Source organism: Triturus cristatus, chromosome 8, assembly GCF_964204655.1.
Source record: "Triturus cristatus chromosome 8, aTriCri1.1, whole genome shotgun sequence".
NCBI lineage: Eukaryota > Metazoa > Chordata > Amphibia > Caudata > Salamandridae > Triturus > Triturus cristatus.
In genome coordinates this window covers 365022659-365043990 of record NC_140591.1, presented here as the reverse complement: position 1 = coordinate 365043990, position 21332 = coordinate 365022659, and the positions used below count along the sequence as shown (strand labels likewise).

At 41.6% G+C, this 21332-nt stretch overlaps 1 protein-coding gene across 6 annotated transcripts in view; it reads right to left on the bottom strand.

Moving 5' to 3' along the window:
• Window positions 1-21332, bottom strand: part of NBEA (neurobeachin) — a 1788010-nt gene that overhangs the window by 149333 nt on the left and 1617345 nt on the right. For all 6 annotated transcript variants that reach the window (XM_085621699.1, XM_085621702.1, XM_085621701.1 and 3 more), the window contains one exon: window positions 17164-17316. In XM_085621699.1, coding sequence (XP_085477825.1) covers window positions 17164-17316 — 153 coding nt within the window. The remainder of the gene's footprint in view (window positions 1-17163; window positions 17317-21332) is intronic.

The following is a 21332-nucleotide window of genomic DNA, read 5'->3' as shown; positions in this document are numbered from 1 at the left end:
AGATGGGGTGCTTGTATGTGCAACTATTTTTGGCTTTGTAATAAACCCCTAAATTTGGAATTCGGAGTCAGTGATTTTTGGAGTATAATTTGAAGTTAATTGACTATATAGAGAAACTGGATGTTCTTCCCTTCACACTATTCAGCAGGTAAAAAGGTTCAGTCGACCTGAGGATTCTTAGAGATGGTAAGATACAATAAGATAAGAATCCAGCTTTACCATTACCATGCTCATTCGTGGACCCAATGAGAAGATATGGTCTACAAGACAGGGGATTCAAGACACTCAAATGAATTTGACAACTACCCATAAAAGAGGCCCAGACTGTTGGATCCCACAGTACAAAGAGTGTATAGAATCAGTACAATATTAGATTGTCTCAGGTTGTGATATATTGTCATGGTCCATCCCCAGATGGCACTGAGAACAGTGCAGGTGTCCCTGAAAATCAAGAACAGTTGGCTTTCATCTGTATGAAGGAAGAAGATCCACTACGGATCACATGCAACATAGCAGCCAAAATCAGATCAAAATTGAATAGAAGTACAACTCATCTCACACGTATTGATTGAGATGGATTTGTAAGAGGACATTAATGATCCAAATCTGTCGGACAGAAATTACTCTATTAGATTTAGGGCAAGATCCTGAAAACCAGCTTCACCTTTGCACTGCAATAGGAGTGGATGGTTGATGTTGTCAAAAGTCACTGAAAGTGTAGTCTGGGATCAGGGCCATGACACTGCCACAATTCATTCCTGTCTGAGCTTATTAAGCACAATAAACACCACTGCCTTATAGCTCATGCAGGGCTAGAAGCCGGCCCTAGAGTTGTTGAGAACGCTGCCGATTTCCATAAACTGCTGAAGCTGAATGGTTGGAGCCATTCATGGTCACGCTTTAATGTATGCAAGTTTGCCAAACCAGTTGAATTTAAGCGTAGTTTTGTTTCGGAGTACAATCGACTTCCAGCTCCAGTGGAAGAGTACAGAGAAGTAATAAAGGAATGGTAAACTAAAGAAAAAATTTAACTTTTGCAAAGCAAGCAAATAAAGTGTATCAAAATGTAATGACCATGACAGTAAGCAAGTGAAGCTGCGACTGTGGCACGCGGGGGGGCTCTGCCTCTGCAAAGCAGAAGTAGAGACAGGACTGAAAGAAATACAAGAGGAGACGCGTGTAGAAATAATCAAATGGCAATAAAAGATGAATTAAGAAACATAATTATAAAATATACAATTAGAAGAGAGTGAAGACCTCCTAATCCGAAGAAATCAAATTAAAGTGGGAAAGCTCGATAGCGCAAGCTAAACATATCCTACAGTAGCGAACAGAAGATGAAACTTCCATTGTGTAATAAGGTGGTAGACTATTGTTTTATTGTGGTTTCTCCCCTTCACTAAAATTGAACGATCCAGAACACTTCCCTATTAGCTTGAGTTCACAGCTCTTCACTATAAAAGTCCCCTCCTCATTTAGTCATTTTGTACCGTAAAGCGTGTAGAAAGTGCGCGCTTTCCACATATTTTCAATAAATTAGGGTAACAATTTAAAAAAGTGAATAGTGTGACAACATAGTTAAGTATTAATAATTCTTTTAATAGACAATCCACCAGTCTACCTATGTCTTCGGACACAACCAAACATTTTGTTTATGTCCTGCTAATTTGCTGCTACAAATATTTGGCAGTTTTGTCAAATGGCCATGTGTCGTAAAGATTTATTGCAGTCGCTGGGGCAGGCATTTTCTGAAATTGTAGGTCTAGTCTGCAGCCCTGAAACCACATATTGAAGTCCTTGGGCTAGAGTCCTAGCGTAAAAAAGGTTAAGCACGCTTTAACCTTGGGACTGGAATAAAGGCAGGCCCCTTCTGTCTGCGGAACCTTTGCACTTCAGACTTCCTTTGCCGCTTTCATCACCCAGTCAGCATCAATTTCTTTTGTTTGTCCGTAATTACGCTGTGTGGCATGCTTGTGTTCTGGATGTTAAGAGGCAATGGATGAAAGACAGAAGTGGAAGCAAGCATAATGTGTTTCAATAAAAATGTTTAGTACCGTAAGCAACATTAGCTTTCATTTAAATATATGATCCAATGTCTTTTCTTCAATTTTATAATCAGTTTTGTTTTACACAACATTTTAACACCAACGAAACAAAAATTATCGAAGTTTGCAATCAGAGTTATAAACTGCTCAATAGTCAACGCATTAAAGACCGTTAGTGTTTTAAAATGTTTTTACTAATTTCTCAAGAAAATGTGTGAAACAAGTGAGGAAAACAATGGTTTATATCAGCCTAATGCAGTACACACTAAAAAATGTTTACATTTGAGTGTTATTTTTTCCCCTCAGACTACTTATGTAGTTGAGAAAACACGCCTATAAGAACATTTGTTCGCTCATATGCAGCCAGGTATTGCCCGTGTGCCATGTCCTTTCGAGCAAGGATTTTATCATTAGGTACCAAATGTTTTTAATTTTTTTAAGAAGTTTAAAACAATAAGGAATCTTCCTATAAATCTTCATTGGACCATATATTCATTATAAGAGATAATGACGTTTGGCTGTTATTCCTAAGTTTAATTATCATATGTCCAGCAGTGGGCGTTAGGTCAGAAGTTATCAAATGTGGTGGTGAACTGGTAGGAAATAGTAAAGAGTGTTTCCCTGTGGCTGATGAAACACAAGCTCCGGCTCTCAAATGAATATCCTACTCAAAGGAGGCTCCTTCATTTGAATTTAGCCAGGTCTTACTCCGTATATTCATTACGCTATCGCTACCGGCTGGGATCTAATAGCTTGAACACCATGGATTCTAGTCCATTTGTCCACGACTCCTGACAGCGCAGTTCATGGTGAACCACTATTGCATAATTTGTCATTTTGCTCTACTTATGAATCTTAGCAACAATTGTTCTTTCATAGAGGTCAGAGATGTATTACTGTGAGAATCCTGTGCATTCCACATAACTATTGTTCGCATTCATCTTGAAAGCTACAGTGATGTTTCTTTCACTTACACATGAATCACAGAACCATCTACAGGTTGGCATGTAGTGCTGTTATCTGTGATTGTAAAGTTAAATATTAAAAAAAACCTGGGTGTGTGATCACAGGTTGATGCATTGCGAGATACTACATTTTGCAATAACTGTAGATCTACTGTTTTCAAGGATATAAGTTTATCATACATTTTTATAAACATATCTCTGATCAGATATCTGTGTTCAAAAACCAATAATATACTGAGACATAATGGTGAATATTAGCCAAATGTTATGTTAAACAGAATTATATAGCGCGCGTCTAACCGTAGGTGTCTTGGCGCTTACTGAACGTAAGCATGCTGAGCCGGGAGTTACTAGTTGTTAAATAACCAAGTCCTTAGTTTCTTTCTGAAAGTGAGGAGAGTGGATATGGCCCTAAGATGTGGTGGCAGAGAGTTCCAAAGCCTGGCTGTGCTGTTGCTAAAGCTCCTTCCTCCCCAGTTCACTTTTATGAATCTTGTGGTAGTGATCAGTCTAGCACTGGCAGACTGAAGGTGTCTGTTTGGAGTATGCCAGTTAAAAAGCTTCCATAAAAATTCCGGTCCTTCTCTATGCAAGGCCTTATGGGCCGCACAGAGCGCTTTAAATTTAATTCATTGTCGGAGAGGGAGCCAATGTAGTTCCCGGAAGCCTGAGGAAACCAAATGATAATTAGGAATATTCCGGATCAATCTGACTGCTGTATTTTGCACCGATTGCAGTCTTCTGAGTAGTTTTTCCAGCAGGTTCATGTACAAGATATTACAATAATCTAATTTTGACAGGACGGGTGCAGAGACCACAGTTTTCCTGGTGTTTCTAGGAATGAAAGGAAAGATTTTCTTCAAGTTTTTGATGGAAAAGAATGAGGAGGAAACTACCTTAGATACCTGGGCCTCATACCTGAGCTTATCATCCACGGTGAAACCCAGGTTTTTAGTTTTAGTCACTGGCAGCGGAGGTAAACCCAGACTGTTGGGCCACCAGGCAGGAGACCATGCTGGAGAGAGATTGCCAAATAGTATAACCTCAGTTTTACTTGAGTTCAACTTTCGGCAATGTCTCCTCATTCAACTGCTCAAGGCAATCATATAGTCTTAAAGAGCCAGAGACATCAAGTCCATGGCTGATACAACCAACTGGGTGTCCTCAGCATAGGATAGTGGGCTTAGATTAAAGCTTTTAATCAAGGAGGCAAGTTCTAAAACATATGTATTAAATAAAGTTGGGCTCAACGAGGAGCCCTTGGAAACCCCGCATGGCAGTGTGAAAGGTGAAGATTTAAACTGGACAAGGCTCAGAATTTGAGTTCTCCCAGGTAAGAAAGATGTTAACAATGCAAGAGCTTTGTCTTTGACTCCTATGGCATTCAGGCGGTGGACCAATAACACATGGTCCACGGTGACGAACGCTGCAGATAGGTCCAATAAAATAAGAGCTGCTGACCCTCCCCTATCCGATGCTGTTCTTATTTCTTCTGTAGTTTTTATCAATGCAGTCTCCTTACTATGGTTTGCTTTAAACCCAAATTGACTGGGGTCTAATTGATGATTCTTGAGAGTAAAATTAGGAAACTCTGCATTGATTATTTTTTCATCAATTTTTGATGGCAGGGGAAGTCTCGAAATAGGACGATAGTTGGCAGGGTTGTTAGTATCATGAGTTGGTTTTTTGATAAGAGGAAGAATACAAACTTGATTCCACAGGGTGGGAAACGTCCCTGGAATAAACATTTGATTAAACAAAGAAGATAGATAAGTGACGATAGACTGAACCACAAGCTTTAAGATTCTAGGAGGACATGGGGCGTCCGAAGAACTACATATAAAAGATGATAGGGCAGAAGCTACTTGGTTAGGAGAGGTCAGGGTAAAGTCTGTAAGCGGAGGGTAGTCAGTCACTTCCTGATTACGTGTCTCAGCGATGTTTTTAGATTTATCAAATAAGTCAAAGATTGTCTCTGAAAGCCCGGGCAAGGGAATCACAAAATTCCTGACTGTGCATTGTTAAGTTATTTTTTGTAATCAAAGTAAGCTTCGATATTACCTGGAATAGTTCTTTATTAGAGTTGGCGGTTTTTTCGATCATTTGCGTATAATAGATTGTCTGTGCTATGTATGGTAATTTAATTCAGCATACAACCACTTTTGTGAGTAGGTAACATTATGTATCAAGTGACACCAACATGCATGTCAATTACTGTATTTTTTGAGCAACTAGCTCAGATGTGGAGGAGGATCATATAACTTTCTTCCCATAAATAGTAAGTAAATATAAGTATTGAATACATTCGCATCTGAAAAGGTATAGTTCATGATTTTCTTAATGATATAGTCAACGAGCTACCTAAAAGTCCTGAAAACTTAATGAATTCAAATCAATAGGAAAAGGGGATTAGAGTTGGATCTGCTCATAACAGTGAGGGAACTGTTGGCCCTGCCTGTTACACTGAAAAGCTGATTGTCAGTGTGAAGCAAAAGAAGAGAATACAAAGTCATGATGTGTGTCTTGAAGCCGTAGTGTTGAGCTTGTGGTGCAAACAGGAATTGTATTTTTACTTTTAGTAATTCAAACGTCTATAACAAATTCAAATTCAAAACCCTGTCAAAAATATATCTCTGATCCTTGTGGGTGTGTCTAGTATTTAAAATCACATGAAGGAACTTACACTAGGAGTCACACTGATGTAAGTTATAAAACATTAAAAGTTTTTGCCATAAACCAGGCCAAGGGATAATCTTCCTTGATGTCGGACACAATGTCCTGTGAGACAGAAATGAACAAAAGTTTCTTGACGCTATTTTAAATATTTTGCAAAACAAATCTGTCACGTCCTTCTCCAGATTAGGTGACTTTGTGCCAGAGTACGAAAATGAGGGTGAGGAACATGGCCGTTGACATGCCAGAGTAAAACAGGAGGATCTTTACCTGCCTATGTTTAAGATGAAAGATCTTGCGGTGCAGAGTAATTAGAACCAAAGAAAGGTTGAGTGAATTCATAACGCTACTGTCCGAGACATTCTACATAGGTTGTGCTGTATCTCAGCTACCATGATGGTTCCTAGATTTACCTTTCTAACACATCTGCCATATAATGGGTGCAATTGAAAATGACGTCAACCATTTTTAAACACCAGAGACTACAAGCCAAGTTGGCTGATCTGAACTTTCAGGTCACTTGCAGAAATACCTTCCTTTTTTGGAACTATAGATGGGGAACGTCTCCTCAGTATCTAGTCTCATAATGTTTCTTGGTTGTGTTTTTGGTATATTGATAAAGATCTAGATGGCACATACTATCCGAGCATGCTTGTGTTTATTGACTTGAGAAGCCTTCTGCTCTTGAGTGGTTAGATTAAACCTTATTTGAAGTGCTTTCTTGGAACTCTAAATTTGGCCTCCTTTGAGGGCCTCTTCACACTCCTATCTATGACCTATGTTTTGGGATCTTCAGTTTGCTTTTGTGCTCTTGCTAAGCCTGATTTATAAACCTTATTTTGTGAGAAAGTTTCGCTATATCACCGAGGCAAACTGAGCATTGCGCCCTGTCAAAGTACAAGGTGGCTGAAGACAGGAGAGCATGTGGGTGACTCTCAAAATAGTAATTTAAATCCAACAAGGCTACCTCAAAGCCTGCATGAAAACTCACAAGTTTAAATAAGAACAGATTTAAGATTATAACCAACAGTGCCAGAAAGCAGATCCACTGCATGACAGATGTTGTCACCAGTTCCAAAAGATGTCCCTGTACCAGCACAGGCTGGGAGAAAGCAAGCACAGGTAGCGTGAATATCTCCAGGAATTCAGGAATCTTTTTGTTTAATGCCAAGGAAGATTCAAGGTGACTACAGAAGTCTTCCTTGGAAATCTAATTTAATTCATTATTCAGATATGACTTTCAGAATGACAGTGGGCTAGTAACATAGCTCAGTGAGTGTAGCACCCGCTGCAGAAAATTGTGTCTGCATCCAAACAGCTGTAACTCAGCCTTTCATCCTTCCTGAGGATGAAATATATTGAACATAGTATTAATGGTATGTGATATGAGAGTCTTTCAAGCTGGATAATTTGTATATGTTATGCTATAAAAACGATGTTTTAATTATTTTTAACATGCAACCACACTGAGCGAACCGTTCGTGCCGTAATCCCGGGTGTCACAGCGGCCTGCAGTCTAGAGAAGCAAATATGGCAGCATTTGAGAAGCAAAACATGTTGCAGCAAAGAAAAGTAGCAGAATAGCGCTTCTAATTTAGCCCAGGTAGTTGTGGAGAAGGAAAGAAAATATTATATTGATTAAATGTAACTGAGATAGCTACAGGATTCCAATTACCTCATGCTTTAACAAATCCAGAAAGACTTTTATTGTATGGCAGAGCAAACGTTTAAAAAAAGGGGCTCCGTTTTTGTCCCAACATAGCTCCTTAATGATGTCCCGCATGGGCCTGTTCTGTGCACGTGAAACCTTAACGTGTGAGCGTGAAATCCCAGCTTCCTTCGGAGACAGCGGCAGTACAGGCGGGGCGATGATGTCCCGCATGGGCCTGTTCTGTGCACATGAAACCTTAACGTGTGAGCGTGAAGTCAGAGCTTCCTTCAGAGGCTGCGGTGCTACAGGCGGGGTTGACTATGTCCTGCATGGGCCTGTTCTGTGCACGTGAAACCTTAACGTGTGAGCGTGAAGTCAGAGCTTCCTTCGGAGGCTGCGGTGCTACAGGCGGGATGATGATGTCCCGCATGGGCCTGTTCTGTGCACGTGAAACCTTAACGTGTGAGCGTGAAGTCCCAGCTTCCTTCGGAGGCTGCGGCGGTACAGGCGGGGCGATGATGTCCCGCATGGGCCTGTTCTGTGCACGTGAAACCTTAACGTGTGAGCGTGAAGTCCCAGCTTCCTTCGGAGGCTGCGGCGGTACAGGCGGGGCGATGATGTCCCGCATGGGCCTGTTCTGTGCACGTGAAACCTTAACGTGTGAGCGCGAAGTCCCAGCTTCCTTCGGAGGCTGCGGCGGTACAGGCGGGGCGATGATGTCCCGCATGGGCCTGTTCTGTGCACGTGAAACCTTAACGTGTGAGCGTGAAGTCCCAGCTTCCTTCGGAGGCTGCGGCGGTACAGGCTGGGTGTGCTATTTCTGGCCCCAGCTCCAGCGCGGGTCTGCAGGGACTGCAGGGCCGAGCAGGACTGCAGATGCTCATCCGAGGAAGGCTTTCCAAAGCGGCTTGATTATGATTGATGAAGCTAGCATTAGCGTAATGTTATCAGGGACTCTTCCCGCTTCTGTCCTCTGTGACATCACGGAGGTCAGACCATAATCATGTTAGCATCGAACACAATGCTTTATTAATGTTTCATGAGCAAGTCACTAGTAATCAGTCTGGCTTTCTATGGATAAATTAAACTGGTACAGCAAGCTTTGATGTACAAATTGATTGCTTTTAAAATGTACCATAGCGTCCCCTAGAAAGAGCTCGGCTGAATCACTTCCAGGGATTCTGGTGAACCTCAGTCCATGGGTTTAACAAACCTATTTACAATTTTAATTTCATTTGCCGGATAGTATTTTTCTTTTCTTGCTGTACACGACACATTAGCTGTGCAGCACACCTACCTTTGTTACCATGTACACTAAATTACTACTAGGCACTGGAAAATAGGACATATGATTAGAAATCATAACATATCGGCAACAAATTGTGTAGGCTGCATGGGTTTTTCTGTATTCGAACAAACTACACATGCAGATATTTTGTTACAAATTTTAGACACATCGTGCAGCGGTGTAAGGTAAAATGATGGGGCCCTCAGCAGAATGTGACGAGTCTCCAATATTTTACACATACATTCATTGGCCTTGGGCTGAAGGGGGCCCTCTTGAATGGTGAGGGGCCCCATGAAGGATTCCTTGCGCTGCAGAGGCTTACATTACGCCCCAGACATGCGGAGCAGCCAAAGTTGCATAATGAATCAGTTTGACAAAACTGAGAAGACTGCAGCCATCAGGATTGGCAAAACAAGAGGGTTATTGGGATTCTAGGGGCCTATTCACAAAGGCATTTTGGAGTATGTAAAGTCGCACTCTTGCAGTGTGTTTGAGGTGCGCTTACATGTTTTGTGAATTTGCCAGAAAATATCAAAAATGGGAAGAAATTGAATTTTGGGGGAATATTCATATACCATTAGTACAAACAGAAAGTAGTGTGTCCTCTTTGCACTTTCACCAATAGGGATTTGGACGTTGTGGGCACAATTCACAAAGGCACGTAAGAGTATGTTAAAAAATATACTACAGGAGTATACTACTTTACATCCTTCAAAATCTCTTTGTAATTGGTCTCCTTAGTCTTTTCTGAAATGTGCTTTTCTCGTATCTCAAACACACAGAGAAATCATTCCAGATGAACGAATCTTGTGGTGCAAACCTCTGACCTCTTCCCCGACTAGTCATATTACCAGGAGATTTGAAGGACCTCATGTTTGGACATCTGGCTGCTAAGCGGTGGTAAGTTCTTCAGCCCTGGTCTATCTGTCCCAGCGTCAACGACCAGTTACTTTGTGGTAATCGCAACCTTGGTTGAATCTGCCCCTTTAAGATATTTGAGTGCGGGGATCCCCCCCTGTGTTTGTCACCCATGGTCGGGGTGCTGTGCTTGCTGATGAGTGTGCTGCTTCACTTGCTGGGGACTGACAACACCTTACATAGTACTGGTACTGCGATTTCTTGTGATATCCTCCTGGCTGAGTAGTACTGCACTGGTGTGCACTTTCGCAGTGAGCGAAAGAGGGAAATACAGGAACAGGTAAGCAGCCTTTTCTCCCACCGGGTGGAGGAGGGAAATCCTTTCCATGGTCTTCCTCGTGCCCAATGCTAAACCCACTATCCTCCCCCCCCCCCAAAAAAAAAAGGAAAGCCCACCTGGTTGTAGTGGAGATCAGGTGGAGATTGAAACCACTGAAGTGCAGTCAAGATCTCCTTCTCGTGTCTCACTGTCTAGGCGAGCTTTCTTGTAGTAGTTGAACGTCTGAATGTAGTCATGAGCCTTTTTGATGCCAGGTCCTTGTGGCACTTCTTAGCTGATTATGTCCTTTGCAGTCACATTTGCATCTCTGGTCAGATTCACGAACTGAGCAGAGTGCCCTCAGTAAGCAGAATTTCTACGAGTGAGTTGCTTTACTCTGGCTATCAGGGGACCCATTGTTACAAGGCAAACCACATGGCTTGGTGGTGCAAATCTGTCCCTGTACTACAGCAAGCCAATGCCTAGTTCTCCCTGCACAAGACACACAATTGATTGGCGGAATGCAGAACAAATCAAAACATTCACTCCCAGTTAAGAGATCTGGGTTAAATCCATCATTCTTTTGCTCACCATGCCACCCCAGTTTAGACCTGGCCATATGCAAATCAGTCTTGATCCTGTGCCTCATGGGAACAGTCCAGCCCGAACTGCCAAGCCAGGTCCTCCCTGGACCGGAAATAAGCATCTAAGACCGGTTTCGGGGTTTCACCCCTCTTCAGCCAGGATAGCTTGCATTCTGTCCATCAATTGTTCTTTTTGCATTTGTCACCCCGAGTGGGACGGGTATGCCCGGACGTGGGTCCCATGCTCTCCATGCCACTGGAGTCAAGCTATCCTGGCTGATGAGGGCTGAAAGCCCGAAACCGGTCCTAGGATGCTTGTTTTCAGTCCAGGGAGGACGTGGCCTGGCAGTTCGAGCTGGACTGTTCCCATTGGGCACAGGGTCATGACTGATTTGCATATGACTGGGTCCAAACTGGAATGGTATGGTGAGCAAAAAAACGATGGATTTAGGCCCAGATAACTGTACTGGGGTGAATGTATGACATTGTTCTGCATTCTGTTCATCAATTGTTCTTTTTGCATTTGTCACCCCGAGTGGGACGGGTATGCCCAGACGTGGGTCCCGTGCTCTCCATGCCAGTGGAATCAAGCTATCCTGGCTGATGAGGGCTGAAAGCCCGAAACCGGTCCTAGGATGCTTGTTTCCAGTCCAGGGAGGACCTGGCCTGGCAGTTCGAGCTGGAATGTTCCCATTGGGCGCAGGGTCAAGACTGATTTGCATATGGCTGGGTCCAAACTGGAATGGCATGGTGAGCAAAATAACGATGGATTTAGGCCCAGATCACTGTACTGGGGTGAATGTATGACATTGTTCTGCATTCTGTCCATCAATTGCTCTTTTTGCATAGTTCTCCCAACACAGCTCATTGATGTCCTCCTCATCTAGCAGTCTCTCCTTCATGCAAGAATAACATTAGTACCCCACCCTAATAGTTAGTGGTTTCATTTCCTCATGAAAGCTGAAGGCACCTCATGCTGGCAGGGTGCAGATCCTCCAAGTTCCTGTTCCCGAACGTGGCAAATGGGAATTAGCACCAACTGTTGGAGCTCAAAGTATTTTTTTAGGTGTATTGCAGTGTGGGACCATGCCACAGGTAACTGAGAAATCCCGGTATGAAGACTTAGGGTTTATTCGTAATCCTAATACCAAGCTTGCAGACATAGATTGCATTTTTCACCAGTCCAGCTGAAGAGACCATTTCAGGCAGTTTCTTTATTTTCATATTCCTCCCACACTTCTCGTAATAGGGTCTTTTTTTCTAGTGGCCGGTAAGCTTCTTGTCATAGGGACCCAAACCAAAGGCACAAAAGTGGGAAATGTATCATCATTCAGCTGCCTCACCCTTATTGAGGTAACACCTTAGGAGACTGGTGCAGGACTGGAGCAAGGACTGTCACTACAATTCAAAAGGACCATCTTTCACCTACACACCAACCCTAAAGTCTGGACCACAGCAAAGGACCTTGGAATGCTTTGGAGAAGCTCTGCAAATCACAATCTTGCCTGGCAGGCTTTCTCTAACCTCCATGGTATGTACCACTCATACGAAGGAGATCCAGAATGGATTACTTCAAACCACAAAACCAAGTTCTGAATTGCATTTTATGTCATAGTAGACCTTCATCATACACATGTGATTGTTGTGTGTGCTGAGCCCAAAAATTATAAATCACTACAATGTCTTTATAGGAATCCTGGGCAGGGACACAGGCTTTCCAGACCTATTTATTCTGCCCCAATATCCCCACTACCAGACTTCTCACTTAATATTCAAATTCCCTGACAGCCTCCACTAACACTTCAAGTGGCTGCCCTTATTCTATGCCCATGGTGCATGCACTTTGTGATTCATGCTGGTATTACTTGTGTTAGTGTTTCTTTAATATCAGGGCCACGCATCATATTCTTCGTATCCACATTCTTATGAAGAATGCACAGTATTCTGCTTATGAGTATTTTTCATTCTTACCTTAGTTTTTTGCAATACGATTCTCTTTACTGTAAGCATATTCCCATACCGAATTTAGTGTCGGCTAGTCATGTTTTCTATTTTCCACGATTGCCTGGAATATGAATCCACTTGTACCATCTATGTAACACTTTGACAAATATGGCCAACCTCTCTGCACCTTGTTACTCAATAAGAACCCAGTTTTTTTTTACCTATCTTAAAATTATTTCTTCAAATGGGCTATGTTTACAGAAGGGTTGGTTGCATCTTTAGTTACTTTTCACAATTGAAACTAAATAAATGTTACATGTTCCAGTAACCCATCACTGCAGCCCATATAGACAGTGATGAGTTGTTTGCTACACTCTAGTGATCTACTAGTTACTGATGCTACTGACACAATACTAATTACAGATGCGACTTTTAAAATGGCGTCCATCCTTCTCCATCATTACCCATGTGGTGCTCACGTTTGATGCAAGACTACTCTTTGACGCCCTTTATCGGGTATATATGGGGTGCCTCCCTTTCCATAGCCTATAAGTAGAGCAACAACACCACCTCATCTTTCCTTCTGCAAAAGACCTAGGGACTTCTGCTGACAAGGGTAATTTTCAGTCAAACAGAAACTTTGATATTTTATAAACAACTCTGTTAAGAATATTTACTAAACAAGAAGCACTTTCCTTACATGGAACATGACTAATTTAATGGTTTTTTCTTAGATGTGTGTTGCTCATCTTTCTGACAGTACTTTGTATGGTTTGCCTGCATCTTTTCTGAAACAAAGAGGACCTAAGCAAAGCTTCATTATCAGGTTGTCAATGCTCATTTTTTATTGCACACATTACAGGAACATACTTTCTGTTTCACTTGGTCTTCACTGGTGTCATTACACAAACAGATTTTATAAACTGGAATAGCTGCTGATAAACAATGGTACATGTTACACTCTATTTGGGCAGACAATGTATAAGCAAATGCCAAAAACACTAAAATAGCGTGAAGTAGCAAAGATGGGCTCTGGAGTACATTTGCAGCATTACACTAAGGTCAGATCTTTTTCAAACGAGATCTCCATTACAAGGAGTAGATTACACTGGTTGGTCCTCAATGTGCAAAACTAGATTTTTGAATAAGCGTGTGTGCCTTTCAGGCCACTCAGCGTTGCCTTCATTGCCAGGTTCAAAGCAAGATAAATTAATGAAACCAGTTCGAAAGAAAGCTTGAATCACTTGCATGCCTACAGGTTTTAGAAGCAAATAAATATAAGGTTAAAAACACTGGAGGACTGAATATTTATGAGTGATTATATTTAGGGCTCCTGGATTTCTGGTTCTTATGTTTTTTAACATTTCCTTCTGTATTGATCCATATTTATCATCTTATCAGCATTTATACATAGGGAACCCTCATTGTAATGCGTCCGTTACTTATTGATAATGGCATTACTCCCAATCCTACTACCTCGCCGGGACGGGAGGTAATGAAGAATATTGGCACATATATTAGATATTTGAACTTCTTCATACTATTAATTTAACAGCTCATACCAAATGACTCAAATATCACACACAGAAAAATGATCTGCTGTGATCAGTTTTATAGACAAAAGCATCAACCAATGGACACAAGAAAATAATCACACCTATTGTGCACACACTGGAGACCCTGTCTACCAAACAAGGTCTCAAAAAAGGCTTGCAATGAAAGTTTATAGTTCATGCCAGATGCAGGCTTGGCATCCCACAGTACAACATTAGAAATGTCCAGAAGATGCATGTCTGTGGCTAGAAGCACCCATTGGATGTGATGAAACCAGTGCTTGTTTTGTAAAAAAAATACATATGTACTAGGACACTCGTCAGGAGGCCACTGCAGCTTGCACCAGGCATTGCCCCTGCCAGATCTGCCAATAACAGTACTAACACAACGACGAACCATCAGACTCCTACAAGTGTAACCATTGAGACTATTCTAAGCCGCCTAAAGCTAGAAGAATCACTTGGGCACCAGGTATTAGCCATTTTTAAAGTATATTGAATTAATCAACAACTGTGTGTTGTGCTCCTCTGTAAGTTAGACAAACAGCGCCACCATGTTGCAGGCTGTCATCCGTGCCAGTGTTGACAATTAGGTGCCAGTGCCAAATACCGGAAACCACTAGCTCAAATAAAACACTGTAAGAAACAACACACCACAACTGAACAGCCTGCATTCCAAAGGCAAGGAGTGCTGAAAAAAAGGTTTTATTCCAAAAAAACACTAAATATTACAAAAAGAGAATTGGACCATGGAACTTAGAAGCAGAGGGTGATCCACACATTCAAAACGTGGATAATTGTTACATCTAGGAAAGGACGAGGAAAGAATATAATAGAGCAATGTCCTGATTCACTTGAAAATAAGCACAACCATCTGGGAAATGGATGGACCACGCTTGATGCCTGAGGTAGGGATTGCGGCAAATAAAGTAGCAAGGTTCTCCAATACTATAATCTAAGTGAGAAAGCAGTATTTTTAAGAATAACGTGAATGCCCTCCTGGCATTCCAATGCCAAGACAAATTGTAAAATCACAATGTGGAAAAAAAATGTTTGCTCTGGCAGCTTGTAAACTTTCAAAATTCACGTCAGTACGTTTCTCAGATATTGAGGGTGAGTGGACAACAGATGTATGCTTTTTGACAAAAGAAGCCAAGTCCGTTGAGCTCCCATCTGAAGCAATGCAGACGTGGACTCCTTCTGCCCCATTCCATGCAAATATTCCAGCCAATAATGGCAGAGGACGTCATGGAAGGCACCCATAATACTCATAGGACATGACTGGAGCCTTTCACATAAGGCGTGAAGAAATTCGGCAAATGTATGTTGATGCAAATAAATTCAGAATACGGAGGAAATTACGGTCGAAAGGTGTCATTAATATTTTATTTTTTAAACCGGAGAAAACCAATAAAAAATAATGTTTGACCGTTTTTCACGGCAATTGTTAGAGATATTTCACTCTACTCTGAAAAGAGAAGGTGCATAGGTTTGATGACCTCTTACTTAAGAGAGCCAGACAAACGTTTGAAAGTGCCTAATTTTCTGTATTAAAAACATTCAATCGGAAATTCCAGAAAAGCGCATTCATTTTAATGATTGGGCTTATTAAAGGACTGCCACTTCCTCGGATGTCAAAAGTATTTTCTTGAGTTACATTTACTAATGTCCTACTTCATGAGCAATACAAGAAAGCATATGTGGTCAGATGTTGCTGTTACCGTTAATAAGACAGAGTGAAAAAAGAGGTGCTTCATATATTTACATAAAATACATACATAGTTAATATGAGTTTGTGTGTGTTTGCATGTCTGTATACAGATAGAAATTGCTACTTCTACATGACCCAGACGACACTGCCAACAGTCTGGCTATCCAATTGACCACTGGCAGTGGCTTTCGAAACCCGCAGCCACACCACCATCAGACTGAAGTGTCGAAATGAACAAGCATTTCAGCATTTGCAAAAAGAGAAAAGAAATGCTTTTTGTCGATGCTGTGCAGCATCTGAAAAAAAATGCACCATTAGCCCAAAAATAAAAATGTATTTATCACAATTGCGAATGTATGCATTTTGTCTCTATGGAAGTCCATCATAATGATGTTCACACCTGCAGACATCATCACACACATGCATGCATACAGCATGGCGTGGTTAGCATTTTTAAATTTACTGTGTCAAGAGAAGTGGGCACCAATCTAAAAGCAGTAAATGTTAAAAACAAATAATTTAAATGTGCATGAAAGCACACCTTCAAAAGAATCAGGCTAGCAGCAAACTGCAGCTGATGGGCCCTCCAAGGAGAGGGAGGAGAAAAAAAAGTCAGATTGGGGGTGTGGAAGCAAAGTACAATAAAGTATTGATAACAAAAACCTTATAGGGACCTGCAGAGCTGATCAAAGTTGTCAGATCACTAAAAACCACAGGTGGCACACCGTTTTCTCCAGATTTCTTCACAATTCACACTGCGAAGCACTGCGTCCCATAACACAACAACCACACATCGGTGGCCATCACGCTGACATGTGTGCATTTCCCACACAGGATTAAAACAAAGACAACATCCTTCCAACCACACACCCGACATGGTGTAGTGTGCTACCCACGAAGACAAGCTCTTCAACCCACCACGTAGGGGTGGTAAGAGCTATATAAATGTTAAAATGTAACACAATATATATTTTAATGAACGAATGACAATAGGTCTTCGACAACAGCTACATTCATCTGTAGGTGTGACCTAAAAAGCAAGGCAACAGACCTTCTCTATTTGAAAACAGACTGTGCCAAAATCCACCTGCTGGGGGGAGAAACGTGTGCAGCTAATTGTAGTGGAAGCACTGCATGGTTGCTCCTCAGAGTTTCAACAAATAACACGAAAACATTTCCGGTTACATTTTACTAGTGAAATACAATTTGTGCACCTAGACAGCTGCTTGGGTTCATGAAATAAAATGAAATGCTTTGTACAGTTGTTCGTTTCTCGGCACTGAAAGAAACCTCGCCACGAAAAGATAACACATTTCACATCTTGTCCATGATGCTTGTCAAATTGCCATTACCTCAGGGAGCGGGGAACAGCATTTCCGCTCTGTTTTGGTTCTCATTTGAGGAGACGTCATGGCGCAGCAAAGCAGCGCTGTCAATTAGAGGCGTTCTTCCAGCCCCGTGTCTGCCTCGCGCTGTTTACCCCTCCGCCAGGGGAAGGGGAAGGTTACATTTGCTGCTTCCGTCCTAGCGTAATTGTACGTGCAAACGCTCGGAAACCACCGCTGCACTTACCATCCTATTTATCCGTACAAAGTCTTCTGGTTTTTTGGCCCAAAGGGGAAGTTCCACGTCATTTACCACGACTTCATCTTCCCTGACACCGAAATTGTACCCGTTACTGTTGACAAACATCTCTGGCAAGTAGTAGAACTCTGGAATCAGCTCCTGCAAATGAAGAACAGATGTGACAGTCAATAGTCTATATCAGTCAGTTTGGAGACAGACCGACAGACGTCAACGGCTTGCAATAGATCAGAATACTGTGCTAGGTCTCAAACAGAGGCCTGTGTATTTAAATGTTCTGTTTTTATATTTTGCTTTACTGATTAGTGTAGCAGCACTTGCTACAGACCTGAACTGCTGCTGGGTGCTTCTGACAGAGGAGGTAAGTAAGAGGGCGTAAGGGCTGTGGTTACACCAAGAACAATTGCCCTGACTTGTGCTCCTGGTTCATCCTAACCTTTTTTGATCCTGAAAATGTATCTGCAATTTCCCTTTTTCGCTTAGTTCGAGTGGTCTCTAATTCCACGTGCCACTCCCGCACAGCTCTTACCTGGTACGTCCTTTGGAGACATTTGCTATACAGTTAGACAGGATTGGTCAACCCACCATGTTGTCTCAAAGGGGTACCTTGTAGCCTTTTTGTCCAGCTCCTGGGGGGTAGTGGCACTCAGTGTGCCTCCTACAAAAGTCCCTATGCAAATTAGGCTTAGTGGCCTGTGGCAAATAGGACTCATCCTGTTTTTATTTACTGTGGATGTTAGTGCACAACATTTATTTATGTAGTATTTGTATAGCAGGAACCTACCCCAAAAGCAGTGGAACATTTTCCGTTCAAAATATTTTATTCGATTTTTTTGAGAATAGGTGCCATACAAAAAAGAGCTCCGAAAAGGTACAAACATTAATCCAATACTATAATATGAATAAAGATAAATATTCTAATTTTATAAGTAAGAAATTCTAGATTATATTATAAAGTAACTACATAACTAAATTATATCAGTGTAAATAAAAAATAAAAATAACCACATCAAACATTCTTAAGAACAGATTACCGAGCTACTAAAGCTAAGAAATCATACTACACAAAACAGTGGAACATTTTAATGACTCAAAGCAAGTATCCAGTCAATGAGTGATTGGTGGGGTAGCTGAGTACAACCAGTCAATGTGGACTGTTGCTACAGTATGATGTTATGTACTCTAGAGCGCGGTGCCTTCAGTTGTTCATAAACTGAAACAAGGTCTGGGTGGTCCTTATGGATAGTGAGGCCATTCCAGACCTTGGGTCAAAACCGGAGAAGGCCTGTTGTTTTTTGTCTTTTTTACACGTCTTCTCCAGTTTAATTGTTTGCTGGTAGCTGCTTCTCTCATCAAAACAGTAGCTTTCAGATCCAGGGATTCAGGACATGAATGAAATAAAGGACAATAATAACCAATACAAAGGAGCTTGAACTTTGAATTAGGAGACTAGGGATTGTGAATAATATTAGCATTTTCTAGTATGGAATAGGGTAACAGCAAATCATGTGGGACAGAGAAACCTTATGCTAAGCAGCAGCGAGTTGGAAATTCCAGACACAAAAACACATGGGCAATGGCCCAAGGCTCACTAGAAACATGGCGGGCGCTGATAGATCAGTTCCACGTTTTAGGAAAAAGCTGCTACAGCTAGAGCCCACCAGTTCCTTGACCAGGGATGAAACACTAGACAATTACAGTTCATTCTTCACATTAGCCGCTTAACTCCCAGACCACATGTCTCAGGGCACCAATCCTATCGGTCAGAAAGGTCTTCCAGGAGCCAAAAATTACTGACGACATGACTTCATTAGTATGGGGCTACACTCCCATGTAAATTAAGAAATACAAGCTTTACGTCACATGTATGCAAACCTAGTACATGTGCAACTGGTACGAGAGAAGGACCTGAACTGTTGATTCCCCGTGCAAAACCAATAATACAGCCTCAGTAGGTCCTCTTCTTCCGGATCCAAATTTTATTTTAAGAATTTGGTACCTTTAGTAATGCTTGCGAAAGGTCAAATGCAGTTTCGTTTTAGTACTGAAACATGTCACAGGCCAGGTTTCATACAAATGTAATGTGATTTCCAAAGCAAGCTTACTGGTAAAAGGGAAAATTCGCAATTATTTTGGGGAGGGAGATTAAATTACAAATTTTCTAACCTGGGGCGCAAAATTATAATCTGATCAAACTTGTGAATCTGTACAACTGAAAAATATGTGTATGTCAAGATAAGCATGCATGTTTACTAAAATACAAAGTATATGTGATGTATTTGAACACTGGAATGTTGGGAGCTCCATTGAAAACAATGGAGTGTTCTGGGCTTCTAATGGCTGGTAGAAGCCCGGAGCTCCAGCATTCCAATGTTTGTTCACAGCAACAGCTGTGAGCAGAGGCCTCATGGAGCCCGAGGGGATTTCAGTCCCCTTGGGCTCCGTGAGGCTTTTGTTTTACAAATTAGAACATTCTGCCCCCTAGGGACGGAATGTTCTAATAGCCTTAGAGCCCGCCGTAGCACTGCCTACCGGCCATTAAAGGGCCCGGCCGAACTTGAGCGGGCCTTTAACGGCCGGTAGAGGCTCAGAGGCTATATTGCCGTTATATTGTCCTCTTCAACACCAGCCACCTCCACCACTGAGCAAGTCAACTATACAAACACTTGGGATGTAATTAATAGGTTTGTGGCAGAAATCCTTTGCTTAAAATTCACCTTTGCCTCTGTAATATTAGTATATATTTTTAGACATTACATCGCATGCACTGTGAGTTGTAAACAAAGTACTGGCCTCTTGAAAAACGAGTTCTCTCCCACCATCACGCGAGTGCATGCCTGGAGTGAAATATCTCTGGTCAATACTGTACTTAATGATGCCTGTGGTGTTGCGTTTCCACCCATATGAGAATAAAAACACTCATCTCGAGCCCATCAATATTTCGGCTCCTCTAGAAGCCGCCATTATCTGAGGCAGCTGGCCCTTCAGCGCCCTAAAATGTGCAGCAGCTTTCAAGACTCCCATTTTTCCGCGACATGCAGAGGATTAAGTTCGCCAAGTTACTCTGCTGAAAGCAAGAGCCTTTGGTTGTGAAACATGATCAAAACAGATAGCCCACCATCTGGAACTCTAACCTCTGTGCCTTCTTTGAAAAAGCATCACTAGAATAAGTAGAATTAAAATTAAAAAGAGCTAAAAGGAAAGTACTTCCACTTACTGGATCTTTTTTGTTGAAATATACGGTTCATATTGTAAACATCATCCACCTGGCTATTTAGCTTGGTTTTTCTATCCCAGCACCACGGCTTTTATGTTTGATTACATCAGTGACCATATCTATCATAGCAACATTAATATTTAAAAACAAAATGCACGACCCACATCCCTTGCTAAACCACCCATATCACACGGGAGACTGATCTGCGCGCAGGTTTCTGTACCCAACTGTGCTGCGCAGGGTGGCGTCTACTCCATTTTCTGCACAAAGTTGAATTTGCAACATGCCTTACACACCTCACCAATGGTTGCATCGTTTGCAAATTTTAACAAGCGAAATGTGTTTCTAACTCAAACAGACCAAAAGTTAAAAAAACGATACAAAAAGAGTGCAACGCCACAACAGGGAGAAGGATTTTTATCAGCAGTAAGAGACAAAAACTAAATATTTACATGAAATTAAAACAGCGAAGACAGAATCGGTTCTTCACACGAAAATGTTCCACTAGTCACACAAGTCAATGTTCCCTCCACAGGCCGTGTTCTCAAAACAGCTCTCATTTCAAGAGGCCACTCAAGCTTTAAACGTGTGTTAATTATATGTCTGTCTCTTCTTTTAAAATTAGATGTCTTGAGTCCTGAAGGAAAACTTAAAGGAGGTGCAGGTGCTTCCACAGAATCTATATTGTTCACACAGGATAAACTTAAAGCTGTCTGAAACTTTTAGAATGCAACTGGGATGCCACAAATAAATGAGGTATGCCTTAAAAAAACGGTGTGCATAATGTTTTTTTTAAATTGTGGAAATAGCTGGCTGCTAATGCCATAATATGCGCTGTATTGTTTGCCTTTAATTGCATAACATGATACATCATTTACCTTTCCATGACACATCATTTAATCAACCCTGCTCCATAATTGGATGTGCACATTCCCATTGT